The 26,087-nt window shown below is 42.7% G+C and overlaps 1 protein-coding gene across 1 annotated transcript in view; it reads left to right on the top strand.

The window, feature by feature from the left end:
* Positions 1-26,087, top strand: part of COLEC12 (collectin subfamily member 12) — a 186,495-nt gene that overhangs the window by 139,755 nt on the left and 20,653 nt on the right. Inside the window, exons 3-5 of the mRNA XM_088019331.1 lie at positions 7,302-7,424; positions 15,692-15,790; positions 16,519-17,565. Coding sequence (XP_087875457.1) covers positions 7,302-7,424; positions 15,692-15,790; positions 16,519-17,565 — 1,269 coding nt within the window. The remainder of the gene's footprint in view (positions 1-7,301; positions 7,425-15,691; positions 15,791-16,518; positions 17,566-26,087) is intronic.

The raw sequence follows: 26,087 nt of genomic DNA, 5'->3' as shown, positions 1-26,087 counted from the left end.
CTCTCCCACATGCCCTTTGCTCATTCCTGGCTTTATTTTTCTCCAAAGTGCTTATCACCTCCTAACACCTTACCGTAGCCGCCTACTGGAGTATAATTTCCATAGGAGCCAAGATTGTTGTCTGTTTTGTTGACCCTTACACCCAGTGCCTCGTACATAGTAGGTGGCCCATACTTATTTCTCTTTTTTTTTAAATTTTATATATTTATTTTGACACAGAGAGAGAAAGCACAAGCAGGGGGAGCAGCAGAAGGAGAGGGAGAAGCAGGCTCCCCTCCAAGCAGGGAGCCCGACACAGGGCTCGATCCTAGAACCCTGGGACCATGACCTGAACCGAAGGCAAACGCTTAGCCGACTGAGCCACTAGGCGCCCCTCCATACTTATTTCTTGAATAAATGAATAATGGGATGTACCAAGAAAGAAGCATGGTGAAGTGGGCAGGGTTTAGGGAGCTAAATTAGAATTCCGGAGGAGAATTGGGAAACCTGAAGCCTAAAGCCAGGGCTGGCTCATGTTTGAGTGGCAAAGACAATGGAGTTCACTGAACTGTAGTTTCCTCACTGTAGGATGGATGTTGGCCAAGACGACAGCTGATTCTCTTCCTAGCCCTGAGGTTCTTTGAACCCTCTTGGTTAGATGCTAGCTGGTGTGCATCTTGGAATCTACTTTGAGCCACCTGGGACTTACTATTGCAGTGGAGAATTACCATGGATCTCTGAAACATGGGCTCAAGCTGGTATTTGTAAAAGGGTTTTGCCAATGTACTCCAGGCAGATTTTTTGTTTGAGGGGGATAAGAGGCTAGAGATAAATTAATTTTTTTAATCACCATTTAATAAATCCTTCTTTCACTGCCTTCTTTCCACTCTCTTACCTCACCCAACTTCTGGAGGTATTAACGACCATCCATAGATGAATGAGCCATTGGACACTGGCTTTGGTGGCTACTATGTCGTGTACTAGAAGCCCAGAAGAAAACTCAGTAGGAGCAACCAACTTGTTTTGGTGTCAGACTTAAACCGTGCAAGTCCCCTGCATGTCTCATAGTTTGCCTTGAAATTATAAAGCTACCTTCTCTTCCCAGCCCACCCCATTCCAAAACTTCCATCGCCAATGGGGGATGATTCCCCTGAAGGGCTAACAGACCTTACCAACCAACCTTCAAGACAATCCTGACCTCTCACAGAGATAATGAGCATTTATTTAGGGTGGAATCAACTTGCTGCTCAGTATGTCACCACAGAATAGTCAGAAATTACAGCCTGTAAGAAGCCCCAGGCCTGTAATAGTTAACTTACTGGAGACTAAATTTTACTGCTCATTTCTGAGAAAGGCATCTTCTATCAATGTTTGAAAAGATGGTTCTGCACCCCTTTATTTTGACAGAATACTTCTAGAAGTCTAACCTGTCAGCTTTCTGCAGTTTATCTTTTTAGGCATCCTTAATCTCGCTTTGTTTTGCTTTCCACTTCTGGAAGTCAGTAAGCTTAGAGAAGCAGCATGTGATAACCCTAAGTTCATCTTATAGCTCAGCCAGTTACTGGCTTGGATAGTCAACCTCTTTGATGGGCACTTTCCTAAACTCTATAAAATTAGGGCCAGAATTCCTACTTTGCAGAATCATTAAAGGCATTGTAAGTAACCAGAAGAGGGTGCCTGACACCTATGAGGGCCTCAGGACTAGCAGCCATCCTCAACAGTTACTCTTTGCATTAGCAGCGATGGCAAACTCTCACCCACTAAACAAATGTCCAGTGGCCTTCTTCCAAATACCTGTGCAATGTATGTGTCCAGCTCAATTATACAACAGACTCTGATGGCCCAAGCTGGAGCTGCATTTTCATAAGTCCTTTTCATTAAAAGACTCAGTGCCTAATCACAGAAGGACATTGTTTGGTAGTGCCAGATAATGAAGTAGTCAGGGCTGCTGAAATGTATCATCAGGATTGTTGACAGTTCACGCTGTGTCCCTAGAATAAAATGAATAGGAATAGGGCCAAGAGGAAGGGGGCCAGCGAGGAGAGACAAATGTTGGAGACTTGATGCTTGAGCTCTCCGATGAACGAGGATTCCTTTCCTCAGAATTGAAAGCATTTGTGTACAGTTCATATAATAAAGGATTTCTTCTTATAAAAACCACAGAGAAAATAATTGTGTTCTGTTGAGACACTATATATTCTGGCAGGCGCTATATATTCTGAGTGGCTCATTATAGCTGGATTTTGCCTACAATTCTTTTTTAGTAGGCAGGGTATAAATGATAAATTTTAAACAAATCACACAGACTCTTAACATTAAACCCAAACCAGAGCTAACTGCCATATATAAATGTTTTAATAAAAAAGAAAAACTATACCCTTGTTGACTGTACAGAATATTAATATAAGCTCACAATGAGTGCCGAAGATTTTGGACTCCTAAAACTCTCTTCTAAATAATTTTCCTAGTTTGAATACACTTTTATGAATACAGGGATGCTATGAGGCTTCTTTTATTTTGTGCAGAAAGTTATTTCATTCCCAAGTCTTACCCTGCTTCTGTTTTCATGCTTCTCCACATCGTTTAGGAAACATGGTGTAATAAGGTGTCCAGGGCTAAGATTTATATTGGGGGAACTAAATTACTCATTAATAAAAAAAATTTGTTGCTAACTATAAATCCATATTCTGTCATTTAGTAAATGGCCTTTATAAATAAGGAAAAATTAATTATTTGTGGGATAAAGTGTTCTATATATTTAACTTTTGTTCTAGTGATATTACATAACATCCAAATAGCTAACCAGGATGTTAACTCATACTGTTTTGTTGCTTTTAAGGGCATTTTAATTATAGGAATTTATTTGAATCATCAGTTTTACTGTTAGAGCCAAAGCATTCTCGTGGGCTTATGGGAACATATGCCACCAGGCAGTAGATTAATAACTATAAAAAAACCCCATGAAAAGGTCACTGCAAATCTCAGATCAAGACCTGTGGTTTTCTGGATTTTGCAACCCACCAGCTTTTTGAAGCTTCTCTCTGGTAACATGATCTTTATGGCAACACCACCGAGCTCTGTAGACACTTGTGATAATTAAGACAGACCAGGAGTGTCCCACACTTGCCCACAGTGCCAGGCTTCACCTGACAGGGAAGGGGATTGATCAGCATGAGTGCATTTCAAAAGACAAGCCATCCTTCAGTGATGGCAGAAAAATATGATAGTGAATGAAGGAGACTCTTTTGTTCCCCAAAAAAGATTGGAAAAACAGACTGGATCAGAGCCTGGACCACAGCACTTGGGAGGGCTCTTTATGGAGAACCACAGCAGAAAGGAATTCTCTGCTGGTGAATTCTTCTGGCCCTTTGCACTGTCATTCCTGCAGTGTTTCAATTATTCTCTCCAGCCAGCTAACCGCCGCCCCCTGATCGGCGGCCCCACCCGGCCCCCACTCTTCTTACTCTAAACATGTGTTATTGGAAACAGGGCAACCTGGGGAACTTTGAGTTTGGGCCCTGGGGACCAAATTGTCAGCCTATCCTGAATGCCCAAGGAATTGACCAGAGCGATTCTGATTTCACTGGGCCCCCAAACTTTCTTTCCTTTTTTTTTTTTTTTTTGCATAATAAAGACTTGGACACTGGAAAATACATTTAAAACATGAGCCAAGAATCAAGTTCAGCGGGAGCTCGTTTAAGAGGGATAACCAATGGAAAAACAGGAATCCTTCAGGCGCGTTCTGTCTGTGGTGTGCTGAATTGCAAATGTGCTATTTGGGCCAGGATTTTCGATACGCCAAGTCTCCCGGCGGTAACGGGCAAGACTGCTTCACTTCCTGAGCTAGAATGTCTTATCTGCAGCACTCTGCAGGTTGATTCCCTTGCCTTTCCCACCACCTCCACCCCCTCCAACAGGAACAAAGCCCCAAGTCTTTGGAAAGTAATGCTGAGAAAACAAACAGTACAAAGGCTGGTAACACGGGGATATCTCTCTTGGATGTTTTCTGTGACCATCTTGGTTCAAGGAGGAGGGGGTCCCCCAGCTTCATGAGTCAGCAGGGTCTCTTTGTAGTAGGCATCTGTATGTTTGGCCAGATGTCCTCCCAGCGGAGGGCAGAAAGGGAAGGATAAAACAGAATTCTTATTAAAAATAAGTCTCTGGGGAGAGAAAAAACAAGACACAGAACGTGTGTCAAGTGGAAAGGGAGGCCAGGCGGTGCCATCTGATATTGATTAAATGCTTGATACAATCAGCAGCAAGAAAGGCACATTGGGAGGAAGTGACCTTGCTCTTCAGAATATGAACCAGTGACAACTGTCTGGGAGCAATCTGCTTGAAGATCACATGCCCAGAAGGTCCGGCAGCAAACACAGCAGCAGCACACATGGGCAGAGCGGGAGGGAAGGACCCTCACCCTGAGAGTGTGCACACGTGGCTTCGGATTTGCTTTGCCTCATTGACCTCACTTTCCCCATCAATAACACAATGACACTTGACCAGATGACCTCTAAGCAACTTTCTCACCCTAGATTCTCTTATCTACCCTAACCTCCCCTGTGACCAAATCTTCTAATGGAATGGCTCTGCTAATGGAATGCAAGAAATCGCCCTAGAGAGACATAAAGAGCTCATCCGCCACCGTCCTAAAATCCAAAAGGAATGAAATTCCCCATCAGCCACAAAAGCGTCATCCAGTCTTTCTAAGGGAGGTCAGTCCGACATCGCTGTGTCTATCACCCTTCTCTGCTTACAGTTGCCACCAAAGCAAGTTTTATGGGTTCTGGACATGAGGTGTGGCATGTTTGTGGGTCTCCTTACATTTCCCCCTTTTCCTAATTCCAAAACTATCTTCACTCTGACTGATATAAGGGGTCTTTGTTTCATTTTAAGCTGCCAGATTGTAGAGAGTCTAAGAGCTGATGGGTGTGTGTGTGTGTGTGTTCATCCTTTATTTAAGGAGGAGCTGTTGAAGTGTTTTTGTTTTTTTCCTCTTTGGCATTGTCATGAGGATAGCAGTATCTGAGTACTGGGTGAGGCTGGATTCCAATGGGAGTGGAAGAGGAAGCTCCCACTGAGATGAAAGGGTCTCACACCAGGACCATGGCAGTGAAGTGGAGAGGAAGAGATGACCAGAGAGAGTCACCATGGCAAAGTGGAGAGAGCATGGTGCCTAAAGTTGGACAGACCCCGGTTTGAATCCTGGCTGTGGTGTCTGTGGGATGCCATCTCAGCTGTCACTACTGTGCCTCCTTGAAGGGTGGTTACGACTAAAGATGCCGTGTGGAAAGCATCTAGCTCAGAATCTGGTACAGTGTGGGCAGGAAACGAACAGCAATAACCTACAGATGAGATGAGTGATAAAAATGTCCCATGGGAAGATTAGCAGGGCCTGGCAACTTAGTGAATTAAGGAATATATGAGAAGACTTGAAGGTGCCTTTGAGTGAGGTATTGGGATAGTGGTCGTATTTAGGTTGGATGGAAACACGGACGTTGGTGGAAGTTGGAGTTTTGTTTTGGTGGGGATGGTACCGAGTTCAGTACTGGACAGGAGAGGTGGTGCTGAGACATCCAGGAGTTGATTAAAGGAGGATGGAAAGGAAACAGAGTAAAAGAAATGGGAAAACTGATACCGAGAAGTTGATTTACTCTTGGTCTGTTTGAGTTGGATTTTACAGCTTCACCTTCAGAGGGTTGGCTAACCAAAGGTTGATCCAGCATGATCCTTAGGTCCTCAAAATGTATCTCTCCAATTAAGCATCTTCTGGACCTTGTGAGAAATGCAGAATCTTAGCTCCTACCTCAGACCTACTAAATCAGAAATCTGCATTTGACAGTGTGTTTTGTAAGCGCTTTACAGTTTGAGAAGACTGTTCAAAAGCATGGCAGCCAAACTGCAGTGTCTGCATCCCCTGGGAACTTGTTAGAAATCCACATTCTCAGGCACCTTCCCAGACCTGAATTAGAAAGGCTTTGTTCTGACAAGTCCGATGCACCCCAGAGTTTGAGAATCCCTGCTTAAGTCATGGCACAGATGGATCGAACCCCCTCCCCTTGAGTCTGTAGCACAGAACACCAGAGGGATTGGTTAAACCCTGAAAGTTAAATTGGAGTCATTGTTCTATGCTGTTTCTCTCATCATTTTGCATTAAACACAGCTGAAGAACTCTTTTCACTGAAGAAGGGCACCATGCGTAAAATTACAAACCAAAAGGGGGGAACTTTGGCTGTAGCTTAATCCTCACGATTTACCCATCAAAAGTTATTGAGCACAATTATAGGAGATCAGTCCTTTATGTACTGTTGCTCCTGTGAGATGCTATTAGAAAGATGCACATAGGAAAACAAGGGATCTCCCAATATTCCTTACAATGTGATTTTCACATTAAAATGCCCACAGTCTTTGTCTTCTGTGTTTCTAATCAATCTGATGGAAAATTCCCTTTTTATAGGTTTAGTTTTTGGAGTCACTTGCAGAAGTGATGGTGGTTTACCACTTAGACTAGAACGTTTTTCAAAAAGTTGAACAGTTGAGCAGTCAAAATTTACCTCCTCTCAACAAAAATGTCTGTTTTTTTTTTTTTTAGTTTCCTAGTTATTCAAATCACTGTGATAACTTAAATAAGGGTCAGCGTCTGTTTTCTGTATACATATAATGTACAAAAATGGTTATAATTGAACATTTTAATCATAAAATTACCTATATTTTCTGCTATAGGTTATAGGGCATTACAGCCAGTGGCATGGTAAAACAGTGGGGGTGGGGGGCTGTCACAATTGGTGGTGGTCACCAATTTCCGTGGTGTAAATACTCCTTCCAGGGCTGATTTCAGGCTTCCAACAGTTTAACAACCAGCTCCCCAAATTCCTACAAATTTAACAGTTGACTCTTGTAAGCCAGTAGGAATTAGCTCAAGCACACCGCTGAAACAAACATCAAGGGACGGTTCGCAGTTTTTCTGGTTGGCTGTGTTTGAATTGCTATAGGTCCAATAAGAGCTGAAACAAGTAGATTTGGGTGTTTAAAATCTTTTGCCATGTAGAGATTTTTAGTGAAATCTAATTATAATGGATTTGAAATTATTCTGAGACAAAGTTATGTGCTTTTTCCAAGTCATTATTAAATACAACAACGTTAAATTACAACAACATAATGGCAATATGTAAAGTGCTTATGTATGTTTATAAAATACTACTCATCCTATAGGAAGGCATATGTAAAAATTACTCTTCATCATAGTATTTGAAGCAACATGCAGAAAGATACTTTTCAAAATGATATCTCTGGTTACTATTATTAAAATTTGACTTCTCTTACAGGTATTCAGGAAGGAACACAATGTACCAAATGTAAAAATAACTGGGCACTGAAGTTTTCTATCATATTATTATACATTTTGTGTGCCTTGCTAACAATCACAGTAGCCATTTTGGGATACAAAGGTAAGTACTCTTTCCTTTTTCTTTCCAAATGGCAGGTTTCCCTTTATTAATTTAAACATGAAAAAAAAAACATGTTTTCAAGTATGAAGTATCTCATTAATACAATTCAAATGCACAAGTAAGCAACATCATAAACTTTGTTGTCTTGAGCTTCTTGTAGCTGTGGGATCTGAGTCCTTTTCATGCATTTCAACAATCATAAAGGTCCTCTATGAGTTATAAAGATTTTTCCTCACTGTTGTGTTTTCCTACCTGTTTCTAGCTCCACCCTCTTCCTCAATCTTTTTTCATCTTATCTCTAAGAGGTCCTGTGGAGACCCTGGAGTCAGCACACAGGAAAATTATACTGACCGAGGGTAAGCCAAACAAAGATCTCCAGAGATACGACTTACTTCACCCCAGGGACTGGGCAGCTAGTTCCCTTTTTTCCTCTTCAGCACATTTACTGTGACCACTGTTGTTTATATAATGCCATAAAAATATTGTCCTGTAGAAGTTAAACAGAGAGGGAGCACCGCCACCCCAACAATACTTTATGGGATGTTAGGTATCCTTCTAGTTTGTCTGGTTTAAGGTCAGTGGAAGATTTTGGCCTAAATCTTCAGACTTGCAGACAAAGTGGGTTTCCCCCTTCCCCTTCCCCTCCCCCCCACCACACCTGTTCCAGACACCACAGGTAGAAGGTGTCATGATTCAGAATCACGAGCTGCATAAACCTTTTTATAAAAAACAGTCATGGAAGCCTTCCCATCAAAGACACATGAAACAGACATGTCTGGTTTCAGCAAGAGGCAGACGTGGGGGTTGCTGATCTTCAAAACCTTCACTCAGCAACCATCCCGGCTGCCTTCCCTCAGAACTGACAGATTAACAGTGGAGAATTCCCACGTGTTCCCTTCTCTGTTTCTTGGCTCATAGACTTTCTCTCCTTGGGGAGAGAAAGATTCAAAGTGAATTCCCTCCAACCTGTAACTCCTCTCTCCTCTCTCCCAGCGTCTAGAGGTTTCCTGAGGAAACCCAATGTCTTGAAATGAGAATGGGCTTTGGAGCCAGATGATCCAAGCTCACTCTTGATTCTGCCATTTGTAATACAATTGTGAATGTTTATTAAGTGTTTGCTGACATGCTGGGCATCATGCTAAGTCCTCCACATGGCTCCGTAACCTGGAGCCTCCATACCCTCTTTGAGTTTCCTGTTTCTTACAATGGCAATTAGTAATGCCACTTTTCAAGGTGATTGGGATGAGCAAAGATGATGTCATTGAACCGCCTGTCCCGTAGTTGGTCCTGGTAGATAGCAGCTATATTTCTGTGTTTCTTGCTTCTTCATTACTGCATTTATACGGCTGTAGCCAGTAGAATGGCAAAATGTTAAAAATACTCAGTATAGTTGAGGCTTGAAAGTCCCATCTCTGAGGCCACACACATGGAAAATTGTGTGCATCCTGTAGGGTGCTGACTGATGAATTTGAGCAATGGAAATCTGGAAGGTTACCAGGTCATTTTATACATTTGTGATTAGTTAATCCAAACTAGGATTAACAAAGTAAGCGTCAAGAAAGATTATTAAATTGTGGCAAGGCAGGACAAGGGGTGGGGGAGCGAGCCTAGTGGGGAAAAGGAGGGTCTTTTATGTCCTGGGTAATTCAGACCGACTCTCCTCCTTTACCAGGTTATTTAGGTCACTACTCTCCTCTCTTTGACTTTTCTCAGCAAACCCAGACAAAGGAGAAGGTTGGAATCAAACAGCTGTTTAGTAAGTACCTTTAGGGCTCAGTACTGTGTGATATCATGAAAGCAAACACTTAACTACTGAAAGAGTTGACAGAGGTTTGAGGAGCATACCACCATATGGTATTTTGTAATTTTTACCTCTGCAAAGAAAGAAGATCTAGGATCTTTGTGCCTTTAGAATTACACAGAAAGTTCCAAAGGAGAGGGTTTTTGTTTGTTTATTTGTTTTTCAAGTATAGATATTTCCTCCATTTTTATGACACTATAAAGCCCTTCTCAGCTCTGGCATGTTGTACATGGGCTGGTCCATTTGCGGGGAACACCTTTTCTCTGCTCTCCACCTAAAAGGCTCCTTTCCCTTTATGTCTCACTTAGACCCACAACCTGCAAGAAGTCCCTGGAGGCTAAGTTAGGCCCTCCTGTTTGTTCCCATAGCACTCCCTGATTTACTCTTTTTTTTTAATTTTAATTTTTTATTGTTATGTTAATCACCATATATTACATAATTTGTTTTGGTGTACTGTTCCATGATTCATTGTTTGTTCATAACACCCAGTGCTCCATGCAGAACGTGCCCTCTTTAATACCCATCACCAGGCTAACCCATCCCCCTACCCTCCTCCCCTCTAGAAACCTCAGTTTGTTTTTCAGAGTCCATCATCTCTCCTGGTTCGTCTCCCCCTCTGACTTACTCCCCTTCATTCTTCCTCTCCTGCTATCTTCTTCTTTTTCTTTTTTCTTAACATATGTTGCGTTATTTGTTTCAGAAGTACAGATCTGTGATTCAACAGTCTTACACAATTCACAGCGCTCACCGTAGCACATATCTTCCCCAATGTCCATAGCCCCTGTCATACCTATCATTATGGCCAGGGGGCTTGTCTGTCTCACCACCCAAACTCTAAGTTCCATGAAGACAAGAGACTCCTATCTTTAGTTTGTTCTATCTCCCACTAGCACCTAGCCTCATGGTACTTATTAGGCACCAAGTAAAGTTACTGGATAAATTAATGAGAGGGAAGATGGATGGATGGATGGATGGATGTTTGGATTATAGATCACGGCCAACTTCTGTAAAGATGATCAATCAATGTCCAGGGACCTCCAAGCCATTCTGCACCTAAGGCATTGCTACCACTCAGAGCCCTACCTAGAAGTCTAAGATCCTAAAAATCGCCATGTCCTGCTCTGTGGGTATAATCTGTCCAGGATGAAGCAGGGAGACACTGAGGGAGCAAGTACAAGTGGACGTGAGATGATGGTCTTGCCCCTTTTCCCTCCTCAGGGGCCCCCATCCCTCAGGCGTCTACTGACAAATATAATACAACATGCAGTTTTGGTTTCCAAACATAGTCTTAATGAACTAAAATGTGGATATTTTCCAGATGTGTTTTCTTTTTACTTGTACAGCAATTCTTCTTTCTTGCTGATAAGATTCTAGTGACCCCACACTGTAAGAGGGAGAAAGATAAGACCTAGTTCTCCTTTCCCACATCTCCCTTTGAAGTCTAGAGAAACTATCTCCATTTCAAAAAAGAAAGGAAGAAAAAGCATATTCAGTGAAAGGAGATATTTCTCTGAAGGAGAAGTTAGGAAATAAAATAGAAACTGCTTTATGTATCAGAGTTGGCAAAGGCAACTCCATACTGTTTTTCTCAGAACAGTTTTTTACTTCTCCTTTCATGTCATTTACACAACTATGAATTAAGATATAACCTAAGTTCCTTCTAGAGAATTTGCTGCACAAGGCAGGGAACTGCTGAGTCACCCACACAGGGCTATACAGTAGCTGCGACCCTGAGGCTCATCAGCTGCTTTACAGAAACCATGTTCTTGGACTGTTCCAGCTTGGGGCATTCTCTGCCTTGGGCTCTTTATTCTCTGTCATGGAGCTTCCATGGCAGAAGCCATGTCTTAAGTTCAGTGGATCGTGTTTCTTCCAGAACATTCCCTGAACAGGAAAATCGTACTCCACTGTCCTGCCCAGCAGGCATCCATCTTAGGGGAATTAAGATAAAGAAGAAAGAAAGAAATCTGACTCTTTCTCAAGATGAATCTCCTTTAACTCGACATTCCTAGTCATAGAATGTCTACCTTGCTGCTGAGCTCTGCTACAGTAGCAGTGACATCTAGATCGGTAGGCTTTCCCGACCGGCATCAAATCACACTGGGTGGCTACTGTTAGAAGCCAGGGTAACACCCGACAACCAGATCTTCGATATTTTTGTAATGAAAACTGAAGTGGTGTTCAAGGTAGGAATGTCTTTATTGCATTCCGGGGGAGTGCAGCTGGTATTCCCGGAAGTCCCAGGTACCCATGCAGGGGCGTGTTTCCCCCTCAGGACCGCAGTCTGGGACAGACGCCCGTGAGCACCAGGCAGGAGCTCTTGGCCCTGCTCTCGTTCCTTGTCCTCAGGGCCTGGACCATGAGCTGTGTCTCTTGTGGGAGGTAACTATATTGAGGAAAAAGAAGTACTAAATAAGAGGCAATGTGGAATTCTAGAGAAAGCATTCGTTTTGGAATTAGCTCTCCTGGCCTGCATCTCACTTAGTCGTTTACAAGCTGTGTAATTCTGGGCAAGTTACTGAACATCTCTGAGCCACAATTTCTTCATCTGTAAAATAACAGTTTTAAGGATTAACTGTGGTGATGGTGCAGTGCACCTCTTAAAGAGTAGGCAATGGATAAATAGAGGCTGTTATTATTGGTGTGGTATGAAATCCCATCGTCAGGGAAGGCTTAGCACGTTGGGGTGGTAAGATTGGAGTGGACCCTGAAGGATGGGTGGAATTATGACAAGGGAGAAGGAGGTTAATGGCCCAGGCCAAGGGATGGTACCAAAAGGCTTTTATAGAAAAGGTATTATTGTCAGATTGTCTTAGAGGATTAGGCTTTAGGTACTCGAAGAGGGAAATCTTTGGGCATGATATCCAAAGCAGTGATATTCTGAAGAAAAATTCTCTGTCAAGAAATAGTTTCTAATAAAGGGAAGCCCATGAAAAAACAGACTGCCAGGAACTCTTCTGTTTCATGTTCATCTTCCTCACATCAGAGAGATCTACAGACTGAGGTCTGCATCAGTAGACTGGGAGTTTCTAGGGTAAGGGAGGATGGCTCTGCCACTGTTTTCCTGATTGACAACTTGAGCTGATAAGGTAAGAGTAAGAACCAATGAAAATGCTGTGTGCTGTTTCAGCAGGTGTTGGTTCTGGATGCCCCTCAGCCTAGTATTTGTAGGCAATAGCAAGCTGCCAGCTTTGCAGCCCTGAAGTTTGCAGCTTTAGACCCAGATCCTGTTTTTAAACGCAGACGCACAAGCCCCGGTGCATGTAACCAGTTCATTAGCACTTGTGGCCGGGGGCCGGGGCAAGTAGCTTCCTCACTGCACCCAAGAGAAACCTAACAGATGTTTGTTTTGTCTTTCACAAATGTATTTATTCCCTTTGCACAAACCTGAATTCTCTGTCCATGACAGTTCTGTGTTTTTTAAAACTAAAATGGAAGGAAAATTAGAGAGGGTAGAAAATGACTGCCTGTCAGCATATTTAGAAGTTTCTTCAGCTTCCGGGAAAAAAAGGGCGGGACTGAAGATCCTGTGTGTGGTTTGAGGACAGACTGAGGCATGTGTTTTGATTTGAGGATCAAAACTGAATCTTAACTCATCAACATTTTATACTTTATCTTTTTTTTAAGGTTTAACTTTGCTAAAATGCAGATGAAACATTTTGTTCTTCAGAAGTTCTGGGGATTTACAAATGTGCATGCCTATCTAACAGTCTTAAGGTATAGATTATTATAATCATACCTCTCTTGTCTATATAGTCACTTAAAAAAAAAAAAAAGCAGTGGTAATTCACCTGGATGTTGTACTCCTTGACAGTGCAGAGGCTTCCCGGGGGGGTGGTTTGTATGTCTTTGTATGTATGTTTGTATGACCTCTAGCTCAGCCAGTTTTTCACAGGCCTCAGGAGCCAGCAGGCAGACTCTCACTGATGTAAGTAAGTAGCGTAATAAACAAATATGTGTTGAACACCTACTAAGTGCCACACACTAGGAGCTACAGATAAAACTGAATGCAAATTTTCCTGCCTTAAAGGATCTAATAGTAAACAAGCCAGGACCACACAGTGAAGTAAGTCCTATAGCAGAGAAAGGACTGCTTGCCAAGAGAATTCTGCAAGATGTACCACAGCAAAAATTACCCACAGAAAGTGATGAGCCGAGTCTTGAGGAGCAAGTATGGCTTAACTTGGTGAAGAGTCCAGGGAAGAATCTTTCTACCTTTTTGAGGTAGAAAGAAGAGCACATGGAAGGGCTTGGGTGAGAAAGAGCATTTGGTGCAATGCACACATTTTATTATAGCCACACTCTAGAAGCTTGAGAGGGAGAGCATGCCAGGCTTCTCCAGGGAAGGTGCTAGGAGCCATGGGGCTGGTTCACTTTGGGTCATACATCTATATGAGAGCATGGGAACATACTTCTGCTTCCTGGTAGGAGCCAGGAGACTCTTCTCATGTACTCATGCATGGGTGGGACAGTTGATGAATAAAAATAAACTGGCCCCATTACCTCACAATTAATATACAAAATATATTCATGCTTCAAAAAAAAAAAGTCATTCTTCTCAGAAAGCCATTGGTGGTACCAAGACAGAATTGATCTCAAGCTGCTAGAAGTTGGATCTCACAGGAATCACTTCCGGAGAAACACACTCTTCTTTTTTTTTTTTTTAATTAATTAATTTTATTATGTTAATCACCATACATTACATCATTAGTTTTTGATGTAGTGTTCCATGATTCATTGTTTGCGTATAACACCCAGTGCTCCATGCAGTACGTGCCCTCTTTAATACCCATCACCAGGCTAACCCATCCCCCCCACCCCCCTCCCCTCTAGAACCCTCAGTTTGTTTCTCAGAGTCCATAGTCTCTCGTGGTTCGTCTCCCCCTCCGATTCCCCCCCTTCATTTTTCCCTTCCTACTATCTTCTTTTTTTTTTTTAACATATAATGTATTCTTTGTTTCAGAGGTACAGGTCTGTGATTCAACATTTCACAGCACTCACCATAGCACATACCCTCGCCAATGTCTATCACCCAGCCACCCCATGCCTCCCACCCCCCACCACTCCAGCAACCCTCAGTTTGTTTCCTGAGATTAAGAATTCCTCATATCAGTGAGATCATATGATACATGTCTTTCTCTGACTGACTTATTTCACTCAGCATAATACCCTCCATTTCTATCCACGTCGTTGCAAATGGCAAGATTTCATTCCTTTTGATGGCTGCATAATATTCCATTATATATATATACACACACACACACATATATATACACACCACATCTTCTTTATCCATTCATCTGCCAGTGGACATCTTAGCTCTTTCCATAGTTTGGCTATTGTGGACATTGCTGCTATAAACATCAGGGTGCACATCCAAATGGCCAACAGACACATGAAAAAGTGCTCAACATCACTCGGCATCAGGGAAATCCAAATCAGAACCTCAACGAGACACCACCTCACACCAGTCAGAATGGCTAAAATTAACAAGTCAGGAAACGACAGATGTTGGCGGGGATGCGGAGAGAGGGGAACCGTCCTACACTGTTGGTGGGAATGCAAGCTGGTGCAGCCACTCTGGAAAACAGTATGGAGGTTCCTCAAACAGTTGAAAATAGAGCTACCATTCGACCCAGCAATTGCACTACTGGGTATTTACCCCAAAGATACAAATGTAGAGAAACACACTCTTACACAGTATTTTAGAAAGAAACTTGTATTCACAACTATAAAGAATTACTGCCTTCCAAGAACAAATAAGAACAGAGGCTTTTATTTAACACTGTATCACTAACTCCCTTTTAGGTACAATCAAAAAAATGCTGCTAAAAAAAAAAGTCTTCTTCATGAATAATTGTATGGAAACCCATGTAGGCATCTTCTTGGGAAATGATAAAGTGCAGATTCGTTTGTCACTAAGGAAAAGCAGGCTTTTCAGGCCTCATGAAAGGGTGACAAACACTCTTGACTTTCTTTCCCTTCCTTCCACAAAGACTGTTTATAGAAGTAAACTAGATGTTCTTTACTATGGACTTTCCTTCCGGATAAGTTCATAGCACCTTCCAGGAATGGCAGGAAGTCTGATGAGTGATAAAATTTTGTAAATGATCACAGTGTTATACCTCCATCTATGAAAATTACTTCAGAAAATAATACAGATTGAGGGCTTATATAATACATAAAAATTAAAACTGAGCTTCCAACAACATCTAACACATCCAAGGCAATACAGAATCCTAAAAACAGTTAAGAACATACAATTCTCAACCAAGTAAACTACCACTGGGTTTTGTGACAAGTAAGTTATTTTTCTAAAAGAATGGCTTTTTCCCCATATTTGATTTCATTTATACTTTTTGTTTCAGTCTGTTTCCTTTATTCTCTAATGAAATGTTTTTTTGTCAAAACTGAAAAATAAAATGTGAGCAGGTGTGTGTACTAATCCTTAATTCCCAAATCTTAGTTGTAGAAAAAATGGACAATGTTACGGGTGGCATGGAGACATCTCGCCAAACCTATGATGACAAGCTTACAGCAGTGGAAAGCGACCTGAAAAAATTAGGTAATCTGCAACAAGAATGAACAGTGCATTAAACTAAATCCTCTAATTCTATGTTAAATAACCTCAGCTATTTAGAATGATACTACTATAAATTCACATTCACCCAGAAGGTTATTAAATTTTTGTGTTGTGTGTTGAGTCTTTCCTCATGATTTAATTTAAAGACTTCTACATTTTAATGTTAAGGAGCAATTTTGGAGTTGAATTCTTCCCCAAAAAAACCACTCTGTGCCAATTAAAATCTGAAGACCAATCCTGATCAGAAAGGACCACAAATACACTTTAATAAAAGCTCTTTTATAAAATGTTCAGTAAATTCCTATTTGAAATATTCTAGACTGCATAGAAGAGTTATAGAAATCAATTTAAAAAATTAAAAAAATTATTTCTATCCTTTGATTTTTGTTTTCGTTTTTTTAGGGAAGAATTGGTGAATTTAATAAACAGTAGGTTATTTCCTTCTTGACACCCTGCCCAGTGCTCTAGAATCTGGTAAAATCCCCCTCCTTCTTTGAGAAAAGTGCTTACAAAGTTAGCACCCCTCCCAATTTCCCAGGACCCAGTTTTAATGGGTATGTTGGTTTTACTAATGCAGAGCACTCTGCATATACCACAAATTTTATATCTGAAATAACAGTGCATACCAGTTAACTCTCTTCGGGATCTTTGACCTCACCTGATCGTTTCTCCATACCACCAACCTAAGTAATAAATATGTCTTATTCCAGGGGACCAAACTGGGAAGAAAGCCATGAGCACCAACTCAGAACTCTCTACCTTCAGATCAGACATACTGGATCTTCGTCAGCAGCTTCGTGAGATTACAGAGAAAACCAGCAAGAACAAAGATACTCTGGAGAAGTTACAGGCAAGTGGGGATGCACTGGTGGACAGGCAAAGTCAACTGAAAGAAACTTTGGAGAATAACTCTTTCCTCATCACCACCGTAAACAAAACCCTCCAGGCGTATAATGGCTACGTCACAAATCTGCAACAAGACACCAGCGTGCTGCAGGGCAACCTGCAGAGCCAAATGTACTCTCATAACGTGGTCATTATGAACCTCAACAACCTGAACCTGACCCAGGTGCAGCAGAGGAACCTCATCACTAATCTGCAGCGGTCTGTGGATGATACAAGCCAAGCTATCCAGCGAATCAAGAATGACTTCCAAAATCTGCAGCAGGTTTTCCTTCAAGCCAAGAAGGACACTGATTGGCTGAAGGAGAAAGTGCAGAGCTTACAGACACTGGCTGCCAATAACTCTGCCTTGGCCAAAGCTAACAATGACACCCTGGAGGATATGAACAGCCAGCTCAATTCATTCACAGGTCAGATGGACAACATCACCACAGCCTCACAAGCCAATGAGCAGAACCTGAAAGACCTGCAGGATGTACACAAGGATGCGGAGAATAGAACAGCCATCAAGTTCAGCCAGTTGGAGGAACGCTTCCAGCTCTTTGAGACGGATATTGTGAACATCATTAGCAACATCAGTTACACTGCCCACTACCTGCGGACGCTGACCAGCAATCTGAATGAAGTCAGGACCACGTGCACAGATACATTGGCCAAACACACAGATGATCTGACCTCCTTGAATAACACACTGGCCAACATCCGTTTGGATTCTGTTTCTCTTAGGATGCAACAAGATATGATGAGGTCAAGGTTAGACACTGAAGTAGCCAACTTATCAGTGATTATGGAAGAAATGAAGCTGGTAGACTCCAAGCATGGTCAGCTTATCAAGAACTTTACAATACTGCAAGGTAAGTGAAAATTCTGAATTTATTCATATTAGTTATTGATTACAACAAATTACCCTAAAAGTTGGCAACTTAAAACAGTAAACATTTGCTATCTCACAGTTTCTGTGGATTGGGAATTCAAGAATGGCTTAGCTGGGTGATTCTGACTCAGTATGTTTTGTAAAATTGTGTCAAGATATTGGTCAGGGCTGCAGTCATCTCGAAACTTTAGCTGGGGCTGAGGATCTGCTTCCAAGATGACTCATTCACATGGCTCTTGGCAGGAGGCCTCAGTTGGCAAGAGACCTTGGTTCCTCGCAATGTGAAATTGCTTGAGTGTTCTCACAGTATGGCAGCTGGCTGACTTCAGAGCCGGTGATCCAAGAGAAAGCACAAGAAAAAGCCACATGCCTTTTATGACCTAGCCTCAGAAGTCGCATACCATCACTTCTACCATATTCTGCTCTTTAAAAATAAGTCATTAAGTCCAACCCACACTCAAGGGGAAGGTAGATTAAGCTCCGTATCTTGAAAAGCGTTTTAACTATGAATTTGTAGACAGCACTCAAAGGTGGTCCATTAAATATTTGCTGAATTTGGACGTTTTCAGTGCCTAGCTCTTTCAACGTCATTATAAATTGGGCTTCTTTGAAAGCAAGATTAATTTGCTTAGGTCACAAGGATTCCTATTTCTAAGTGTCATGAGCAGATGGATGGTTGGCCATCACAATATCCGTAAGGCCACAGGGGACAGAAAGAATGTGGACTTGCATATAAAATCTGAGTTTTAGGGGTACCTGGGTGGCTCAGTCGGTTAAGCGGTTGCCTTCGGCTCAGGTCATGATCCCAGGGTCCTGCGATCGAGCCCCGCATCGGGCTCCCTGTTCAACGGGGAGCCTGCTTCTCCCTCTTCCTCTGCATGCCTCTCTGCCTACTTGTTCTCTCCCTTTATCTCCCTGTCAAATAAATAAATAAAATCTTAAAAATAAAATAAAATAAAATCTGAGTTTTACTCTCATCCAGGTCATCCATGTAAATTGAAAATTCTTGGCTCAAATTAAGTCTCCTTCTGAAGATTTGTGGCAACCATATATTAATAGTATTTTTCAGTCATAAACTATTTTTACAGCTTTTAAGTTGAAAGTACTATGTGAAAGATGCTGTGCTAAGCACTCTGGGGTATGCAAAGAAGCCCAGATGGTCTTTGCCTTCAGGTAACTTAAAATCAAGAGAATTCTAGAGTATCAGGAGACTGCCTGTAAGCAAAGTAATCCTGATTTTCAAAAAGAGGAAATAGATGTGTAGACACACTGTGTAGAATAGGGAATTTGTCTTCAAGCCTGAAACGAGATTGTTTTTAACAATATTTTGTGATATATTTGGATAATTTGTGAGCTTTCAGGAAAGCAGCAATCATCAGAATGAGTTCACTAAGAAGAAGGTAGGTGAACCTAATCTTATTTCTGCACATTAACAGAGTTATTAGATTATTAAACTAAGTGAATGGAAAATAGTGTATCTGGGTTTTACCAAGGCATTTGTTACTGATGCTGTTAAGAACAAGTTAGAGAAAATAGGTGCTGGATTACAGCACAGTTAGGTGGATTTATTGGTGATATTGGTTTTCTGTGCTATGTAACAAATTACAAACTCAGCAGCTTAGAACAACACCCATTTCTTATCTCACAGTATTTGTGGATCAGGTGTCTGGGCAAGGCTTGGGGCCTCTGCTCAGGGTCTTACCAGGGTACCATGTCAGTGAGGGGCTGAGGTTTCATCAGAGGCTTGACTGGGGAAATTCCATTTCTATGCTCCTCAGGTGCTTCACAGAATTCATGTCCTTGCAAATGTGCGATTGAGCTTGCTGGGGTCTTTTGGGGGGAAGGAGGGGTACTGGCCTAGAGGCCACCTGTAGACACTTGCCATGTGACCATCTGACAACACTGCAGCTTCTTCAAAGCCGGCAAGGGAGTCTCTCATTCCAGTCTGCTGAGACGGTAATAAGTAATGTAATCTCATCTAATGTAAGTCAAGGGAGTGACATGCCATCACCTTTGCCATGTTCTGTTGGTTAGAAGCAAGTCACAGGTTGCACACTAACAGGGAAGGGATGACACAAGGGCATGAGTCATTGGGGGTGACCCTAGGGTGTGTCTTCCACAGAATGTGTATAAAGAATGATAGTTCAGTGAGCCCCCATGGGGCCGGCAGCAGGTCTGGATGGCAGATGGAAGAGCCCCATTCAACAGCTTTGTCGGTGACTAGCATGAGGATATGGATGACCTGATAATCCAGTACTTGTGTGACATGAAACTATATATACTAGACCATGGATGCTAGAATCATAATCCAAAATGACCTGGAGAGGCTAGAATAGTAAAGAGATGCCAACAAAATGAAGGAGACAGGGAATACATGTAAAATCCTGGTTGTGGTTGGAAAAGACCAAACAGACAGAGGTTGATACAAGAACATGTGCATGAAAAGCATGGTGGTTTTAGTTGACTGTAAGTAAGTCACTATGTCTGCCAGTGAATCTAAGGTGATCTTTGATTATATCAATGAAAATATGATGTCCAGAATGTGATCTTTGATTATATCAATGAAAATACGATGTCCAAAATGAAGGAGGTGATTTCTTACTCCGTTCGGTATGGTAAGACTACCCCTGGAGGACAGTGTGTACTTTGAGGGGGCCCTTTCAAGAGGGACATTCACAGACCAGCGTGCTCAGAAAAATATGCCCAGGATTGTGGAGTCCAGACATGCTTGAGGAAGGACTGAAGGACCCAGGAACTTTAACCTGTAGGAGAGACTGCTTAGTGGAGAACAAGGCAGTTGTCTACAGCTATTTAAAGACTATCATGTGGAAGAAATTTTACATGACATCTGAGGAGAGTGAAACACGGGCTAGTGGGTATTCATGAATAGAAAGCGAATTTTGGTCTTATATGATGTTCCTTATAAAAATTGGTGTTGCCTGTAAATATAATGGCTTCCCTGAGCAATATGGGTGTCCCAACTCCAGAGGAGATGGACAATTTCAAGTCAGGGACATTGTGGGTATGAGTCATACTCTGAATAAGGGGCAGGCTTTCAGATGATCAGAAAGTTCTTCAGTGATTGCTTTAGTTTTTTCCTATTCTTTCTCAACTTAAATTCAGAATGAGGGCAGATCTCAGTAGTTGTGCAACAACATAAAATAAGAGCTCTCTAAACTTCTCTTGGCACTGTAAAACCTTAGAGAATCATGTTGTACTCTGGATATTTTCTAGTTATAAGTTTTATAGTTTTATTATTCCATTCAATTGCTAGCTTGCCTTCTACAAGTAAACTTCTAACATATTTAGTGTGGCTTGGCAGCTGAGGAAGTGTATGAAAAACTTATAGCTGAAGATTCAGACCTGGCTTTAAATTAGTTAATTTTCCATTACTGTGATTATTTTTATCTGCTAATATTGAGTGTGAATACACAGAGTGTTTGACACAAACTCTGTAAGACAGGTACTTATTTATTTTCTTTCTTTATTTTTTTAGAGAGTGTGTGTGAGCCAGGGGTGGTGAGGGGGTTGGGGAGAGGCAGAGGGAGAGAGAAAATCTCAAGCAGGCTCCACGCCCAGCATGGAGCCACCACGGGGCTCAATCTCACAACACGAAGATCATGACCTGAGCCAAAAATCAAGAGTCGGACGCTTAACCAACTGAGCCACCGGGACACCCCAAGTAAGATGGTACTTATAAGATCATCAGCAGTTTATAGAGGAGGAAACTAAGGTTTGGAGAGGTGTTTAAGGAACTTGCTCAGATTCACAGAGATAGTAAGTAGCTAAACAGGATCTGAGCCCAGGCTGTCTGGTGCCAAAGCCCATGCTGTTAACCCCATCTATAATCGCTGAAAGTGCATGGCCCTCTTCCCGGTCCTCAGGTGCCCCTGAAGTAGTCTGTGAGGGCAGGGAGCTGGGATTTCATTCTAAGTGCAACAGGGAGGTTTTAGGCATGGTGGTGACATGATCTGATTTATATTTTTAAAAGGTCATTCTGGGTGCGGGGAGGGGAGTGGGGTGGGAAAAGGGTAGATTATGGGGGAGCAAGCAGGGTGGCAGGGGTCCACTGCGGGGCTATGGGCCAGTTATGGGTGACTTGGAGGTGAGAGAAATGGGTCTCCTCAGTCAGGAGTGGTGTTGTAGGCAGACCCAAGGGCAGCCTTGTCCTTCCCTGGCCATCAGGGCCCTGACTGGCTTCGTCCGGCCATGCTCCACCGAGGGGAGGAATCTACGGGTGCAAGGGGCTATGAGTATTCAGAGCTCACATCAGCCTGTTCTTGACCCCATTTGGTGCGCAGGCCCCTGGAGTTTCCTACCCAACATGTTCTTAGCCCAGAGGCGCTGCCAAGGCACTGTGTGTGGTAGGGGTGCTGGTGGAGAGGTGTGTACAGAAATAGAGCACACGGTCAGGGGCCAGTGTACGTGGCCAGACAAGGCTGATGGGTGGATGGATCAGTAGTGGAGGGTAAGGGAAGAGAGGAACAGAATGTCTCCTCAATTTTTAGCTTGAGAAGTAGGTGGATGGACAGACAGGGGAGGTGCAGGAAGGGAAACAAACATATTAAGCGAAACTTGTCTATTCGGAGGAGGTTTCTGACTCAGTGTTTCTAAAACACTGGAGATCCTGGCTTCTAAATATTTTCCTATTCTCATTTGCCTTCCCGTATTACTTTTATCCTTGGTCTTTTCATTACCTGTGCTTTTTGTGAGTTGACCTTGGAAATGTCTCAAGCCAACCAAGCTGCCCCCTTTCTGTTCCATCTGTTCAACTTCCTCCAGAGCAGGAATGCCCGGAGGCGTTCCCAGGGAACAAGAGACTGGGGGCAGAGCTCCGTTTCCCAGTGCACTTCTCTGCTCTCTTTCCTCGATCCCTCCAGGCAGATCTCTCCCACGAGGATGAGGGAAAGATGGGATAAAGCAGGATGGAGCAGGATTGGATTCACTTTGGATTATGTTGGCCTTGTCCCTGAAAGGTTCAGAATGCTCTGATGCTTCCTGGGAAATCCTTTTGACTCGCACTTTGTGAGCCCTCACGCCTACGGGACGGCTCAGTCACAGGAGACACTGGCCTCTTGCAAAGTAGAAGCTGAGGTTGACTGCTTGCACTAAGCTAAGGTGATAATGTGGAAATAGACGTTAAACCCTCGTTGAATCCCAGCAACAGTTATCTCTGTATCCGTAAACCAAAAAAACCCAAAAGACGACCTTATTTAGAAAGCCTTCTTTTTTTTGTTACAAATAATGTACATATTTTTATGCTTATTATGTATATGGAGGACTTCATGTGTCATAATGCACTCTTGGGTAGGAAGTTCACATCACACCCTGAGCTTTTCTCTGCAAGCTGCAGAGAATGTTAAGTTGCCCCCTCCTAGCCCAAGTGGAGGTTTCTCTTCCTCTGCTCTTCTGAGAGAGGCATCAGATTTAGGGGGTGAGAACAAGAGCTCGGGAATGGGACAGACCCAGACACAGACACCAAGTTCCTCATCCTCGTCTGCGTCTACCTTTTGTGGAGTGATGAGAACTTAATGAGCTAATGTAAATAAAGCTCTTAGTGCAGTGCCTAGTGGGTGGTTGGCTAATATTTCCACCCACGTGTAAGTTCAGCGCCTCCTCAAGATGTCCCCCCGCTGCAGCCTCAGCCACTACATCAAGTGGAAAACAACAGCTGCGTGTGCCCAAGGAATGAAATCGTAGGGAGAGGGTCAACATCGATTTGGGTCTAAAAGTCCTTACTGCTGGTGTCCTGGGGCCCAGCCCTGGAGAGGAATGAGACTCAGGTGCTGCCGACAGCTAGCTTCAACTCCTTTTTCAGTCTGGTGTCTGCAGTATGCCAGGCATGCTGCTGAGCACTCGGTTCGCTTGTCTGCTTTCGTTACAGCTCTTTAGGGCGGGAATTACCAGCAGTCCCCATTTGCAGGGCTGGGAACCGTGGCACAGAGAGCCTAAGGAACTTATCCCAGGCCAAGGAGCTAGTAAATGTCAGTGCTAACCTTGGATCTTTCTAGTTCCCAAACCCACGCTTCCACATGACACCCTGCTGCCGTGTGACACGATGAAATAGAACAGATGGCATGTTTGGGAGGTTGAAATGTGGGAAAGTTTATTTTCAGGAGAGCAATCGGTAGAGGTTTCAGTAAGAGATTGACATTTGAGCTGGATCTTGACAGACACCTAGGAAGGTGGAAAGCATCAGGCAGGAAGCCTCAGTTTCTCTCAGTGCCAACCCTACTCACTCTTGCCATGCTCCCTCAAACAAGACCGCCTGTTGAGGACCCATCAGAGCGGCCACTGTAAGGCACAGAAGCAGACTGTGGCCAGTTGGTGAGAAATGGTGGTTTAAATATACGCTGTGGACAAGGGTATATTTGTGGAGAAGGAGCCTCTGTGGCATTCCAGAAGGCTGTCTTAAACATGAGGTTAAGAATTGAATTATTTCTCAGAATGATTGCCAAATAATATCTTTTAAATTTCCTCAGTGAAAAAAGTGCTTTGAAAGTACCTCAGTGAAACACAATGACTCTTTCATAACGTAGGTATTTTGGTAAATGTTGATTAATTTAGATTTTTAAATGAGAAGCAAAAAGGTCTCTGATTATATTACTAGTTTTCTCTGTCTTCCATCCTTACACTAGAGGTTCTAAAAGCAAGTCTCCAAAATTTTGGATGGCAGTAAGAATTCAAGTGGTTTCTCTACTTTCTGTCTTGTTGGCAAACAAATTGGAAACTTTATCTCAGGGGTAGGACACAGGGCTGGGCCCTCCCCAAGGCCGGCAGTCTGGTGTCCGAAGCAGAAACAGCACAGTGATGTAAAATCATCTGTCCTCTTTAAACTGCTTGTTTGGAGGATTCGGGTGTTTAAGTTTCCCCAGTCTGGAGGGTAGGGAACACAGGGAGGGGGCTTTGCTGGCAGTGAAACCTGGGCTGCTCCCAGGCTTGGTCTACGTCACAGTCAGATGTTTCGGGAACTTGTGATGGCTTTACCAGCACCGTGGTGGGTATCCTGACATTTCAGAATCTGGAGCCAGGGGGCCACTCGCTTGGCCTTGAAAGCAACTCTCAAATTTGCTTCTGAGCGGGCTGTCACACGTGCCTCCACATGGTAGCATCAGCACATTCTCAGCTCGGAGGACAAGTTGTTACTACACACACTTATAAATACTCTCGTGTCATTTATCTAACTGTTTTGGTTTTAAGGCACTAGGGGTGGTGACCCATAGAGTACATTTTTATTTAGCCCAACATTGGAAGGCCAGCTTCCTGGTCTAGCACCATGACGGTTTTCCCAAGGCTAGGACAGCTGTAGATGAAGAAATCATTAACACTGTGCTTGCTGGGAGTTTATCCACAGTCATGAGTATTCAAACTTATTAAGAGTCAGATAACTTATTTGTGGTCGATGTAATGTTTTGTGTAAAAAAATTCAGTTTTTATGCTCATCCAGCTGGGAAATGCATCACAAGTAAGATTTTCTACCTTTATCAAAGGCAAAAAGTCTATCTTCTTTTGACGTCTTTTCCTTTCCTCCCCAAGATCTCGAAGTTAGCATCTGCTGATATTTTGCACTGACTGTGGAATCCACGTTTGGTGCCGTTCTTAAAATAAGCCACAACTTTTGTGTGGAGTGAGTGGGGACATTTGAGAAGCAGTTCAGAGGGAAATAGCTGAATACCATCAACTACCCAGCCCCAGAAAGAAATAAGATTAATGAAAAGCTGTCATCCTAGGTAAGGGAGGTCTTGGGTTCATATCAGGAGAGGAAGAGAGTGTGTCTTTGGAGTTCTGTCAGAAACCAGAGGAAGGTGTTCTGGGAGAAACAGAACTCCCTATCACATCGGTCTGTCACATCAGGAAGACAAACCCCTGAACAGTCTCTATTCCATGGGCACAGGTAAACTCCTTTCCTGTCACCTGCAAGTATAGTACCAAACCCAGTTGTGAGCAAATGAGAAACACTGATTGTTGGCAAAACCCATAAAGAGAATAAGGACAAAGAATCTCTAAAGCACTTGAATTTCCCAACAGACCTTCTTAATTATGTGGATTTCATAAGGCTAAACGTAGAACATGAAACAGAAATAGGTGAGAAACAAAGCTACTTTTATTTTTGCTATTATTGTATTTGTTGTGGTTGTGTTGGCCTGTTGTCAGTATTGTTCCACTAGAACCTTCCATAATGATACCTCCATTATGGAGGAATGCATATGCCACCTTCCCACTGTTAATCTCTAGGACACTGTTTCTCAACTACACAAATGAACTAAGATACCTTTTTACAGGAGATAGATTTGGCAGTGAAAATCCACCTTCCCTATCTTTACTAATGCACTTAATGAGCCTCCTCGGTTTAAAAAAAAAAAAAACAGTCCTCAGATTGCAGATGCAGAGACCACTGGGTCAATTCTTAGATGTGAGTAGAGTTGAGAAAGACCAGTCTCCCCAGGATCATATTCCATAGCAGCAGCCAGGGTCATCCTGGTAACGTAGATTGAGTGGAGC

Source organism: Eumetopias jubatus, unplaced genomic scaffold (genome assembly GCF_037043125.1).
Source record: "Eumetopias jubatus isolate StellerSeaLion01/CBP00866 unplaced genomic scaffold, mEumJub1_p1.0 scaffold_16, whole genome shotgun sequence".
NCBI lineage: Eukaryota > Metazoa > Chordata > Mammalia > Carnivora > Otariidae > Eumetopias > Eumetopias jubatus.
Note: the sequence above shows the minus strand (reverse complement) of the source record. Positions and strands in the feature narration are given on the sequence as shown.